The 2,980-nt window shown below is 32.0% G+C and overlaps 1 protein-coding gene across 1 annotated transcript; it reads right to left on the bottom strand.

Annotated features, from left to right (window-relative positions):
* Window positions 1-641: 641 nt before the first annotated feature.
* LOC131667852 (uncharacterized) lies at window positions 642-2,336 on the bottom strand. The gene is made up of 2 exons (XM_058941583.1): window positions 1,369-2,336; window positions 642-1,212 (listed from the first exon to the last, which is right to left on the bottom strand). Exons 1-2 carry the CDS (start codon window positions 2,334-2,336, stop codon window positions 642-644), a joined length of 1,539 nt encoding a protein of 512 aa, XP_058797566.1.
* Window positions 2,337-2,980: the final 644 nt, after the last annotated feature.

The raw sequence follows: 2,980 nt of genomic DNA, 5'->3' as shown, positions 1-2,980 counted from the left end.
CAGAATAGCACAGTGACTGATATTAAATTTCTTATCTTTAATTAATTTACCGAAAATATTTTGAACAATACATTCATTTACAGGAAGTATACTTTTTCTGGGAGTTGTAGATTATTGTTGTCATTATTTAATGTTCCATTTCCAACGTGCAACAAATATTTAGCAAATTCAATTTCATGAGGTAAAACCCTCATATTTGTTTTCAACTAAAATTTAGAAAAAAGTGGCCATAAATGACTGTTTTTGAGAGATAAATCTAATATTTCACTACGTGTTCCATGAACTTTGATTGGAAGCAGCTGTCTAAAATCTCCATCCAAAATCATTATTTTCTCACCACATGGAAGATCGTTGTTTATTACATATTTCAATGTTCTGTTGACATTTTCCAAAGCATATCTCGGGGCCATTGGTGCTTCATCCCAAATAAATACTTTGGTATGTTTCAAAAGCATACCTTCTTGAGATTGTATTTTGATGTTTGAAGATGAATCATGGAACATAGGAACTGGTAAACCAAAAGTTTTATGAACTGTTTTGCCGCTAGGTAGTAATGTTGCAGCAATACCTGTGTATGCCATTGCAGAACATTGAATGTTCTCTGACATTAAAAGATTGTAAATTGTAGTATAAACAAAAGTTTATCCAGATCTCCCTTGTCCATGAATATAAAAGCAGGTTGAGCCCTCATAATTCTCTGAGCGTGATGCCTCAAGAATATTATCAACTATTTGTTTCTGCTCTGCATTTAATTTTTCATATTGTTGGTTGCCAATTTCTAGTTGTCTGTTTTCGTCACTATTATTATTATTTACAATTATATGAACTGTAACATTTTGATCCATTGATGGAAAATCAGCCAAACTTTTGCCTTCTTTAATTAAAAAATTATTTATTTCAGCATAAGCCATTTGATAATTTATATCCAAGTCATTGTTACGTGAAAAATCTTCAGACAGTGAATCTTTAAATGTTTCCCATAATTTTTCAGGATAAGTTGGTTGACAGTGAATTAATATACGAACAAATAAATTTCTCAGACACTGAGGCATCATCCAAGACACAGCTTCTCTCATAGCTTTATTCCATACCTCGTCATCTTCAATAATTCCTAATGCTAGGCAGGCTGCCGTGAAAGAAGAATGTAGTACATCATCTACAGTTCGCAAATCATTGTAATTTGTGGCACCTTTGACATATAATAATAAAAATCTTAAATGAAATAATTCAACATTTGTAGGGCTTACAGAATATATGCGTCCGATTTAATTAAAGTGTTTTTGCCTAGTTCGCCATGATGAAATCATTTGGCCATTAACTTTTTCTTTTTTGTATGTAAAATGTTTCGGAATTTCATTGTAGTAATACTGTCTTGCTTTATCATTAGTTGCATTTAAACTGAAGTGATCAAGTAACATACTACTTGAATTATTTAAGTGTGCTAATAGTGATAATTCATCTTCATTTTGTGTAATAATCACTGATTGTTCATTAGGTAGATGTATTGGTAATCTTGAAACTGAATGACTTTTATCTTGCAATGCTTTACTAAAGATTCTATAACATGCATCAACTAGACCTACATAACGGGTTTCAATGCAATTACGGCATTCGTCGTGTTCAATAATATTCCCATTTTCTGCTTCGCCAACTACTACTGTAGATGCATCGTGTCCTTTATAAATATATTGGTATAAATATTTCACAACTTTAATACTTGAAACAACTTCCACGTTAATGTGACAGTCAAAAATTTCTAATAATTCAGAACAATATGGAACTACCCATCTATTATCTATTTTATGTCCATTAGGACATTCATACTCGACACCAGGATCTCTCCTGCGATATTGTGGATAACCATTTGCATCCATAGTTGTTTCATCTTGAAATTGCTTTGGAAATTTTTTGGAGCATTTACCATCTTTCATACACCAGTCACCACATGGGCCATTAGTCATAGTTCTCATAACAATATCAAATAAACGTGGATTTCTTATTTGAATTGGTAGTTCAGCTGATATGAATTTGTCAACTATGTCAGCCGTAGTAATTTTATATCCCTGTTCTAATGTGATTAATAAATGCATATGTGGTAATCCTCTTTTTTGAAACTCACTGACATAAACATAAGAGGCTACTTTTCCAATAAAACTTTTTTTCACAACAATATCAAGTAAATAATCCTTTTTTAAATCAAAAACTCTAGCTACTAAATCTGGTCTGTCAGCTACTTGTTGTCCTGGTAACAAATTATCTGTTATTTCCGACCAATTTGGATTACACGTCATAGTAAGAAAAATGTCAGGTTTTCCAGTTTCATTTAAAATTGCCATTGCGCCCTGATAACATCGTTGCATATACCGAGGCGAACCATTAAACGATGAAGATAAAATTATAGTTATCCCTACATAACCATTTACATCGTTTGCACAATTCCTCATGTGATCTTGTAAACCTTGATAAGTATCAGCTCGTAATTCTTTTTGATGATTTTTGCAATATTGAATTCTATCTTTATCAATTTTTACGTAACTATCTACTACCCATTGTTAAAACAATCTACGTCCTCTGATAATAGGATTGAAATCATCCTCTCTGATAGCTATTCTGTACCTAGTATAATCTAATCTAGTGATTTTACGTCTATTATCTGTACGAAACATATTTACGTTCCAACCTCGTGTGCCGTATGGGTAATATAAAGGATAAATCCATGGTTCTACATTAGGATCCAGAGAACTTATAAATTCTAATGTTTTTGTGTTTTTATTTCTAATTGTTATGTACAACTCTGGAATTTCTCCGTCAGCATTTGTCGAAAAGATTGCCGCAACTTCATTTACTTGTTGAAAATTATATCTACGACAGTCTTGGCCTGGCTTTAGTGAAAATAATAGATGTAATTCAGGTTGTGATGAATTGCCATGCATTTCTGCTATTAATTGTTGCATACGAATTTCATCTTTCATCATTTCAA

Source organism: Phymastichus coffea, unplaced genomic scaffold (assembly GCF_024137745.1).
Source record: "Phymastichus coffea isolate CEN01 unplaced genomic scaffold, Cenicafe_Pcof_1.1 PCOF00005, whole genome shotgun sequence".
NCBI classification, from domain to species: Eukaryota; Metazoa; Arthropoda; class Insecta; order Hymenoptera; family Eulophidae; genus Phymastichus; species Phymastichus coffea.
The sequence above is the reverse complement of the archived record's forward strand: the minus strand, read 5'-3'. Positions and strand labels throughout refer to the sequence as shown.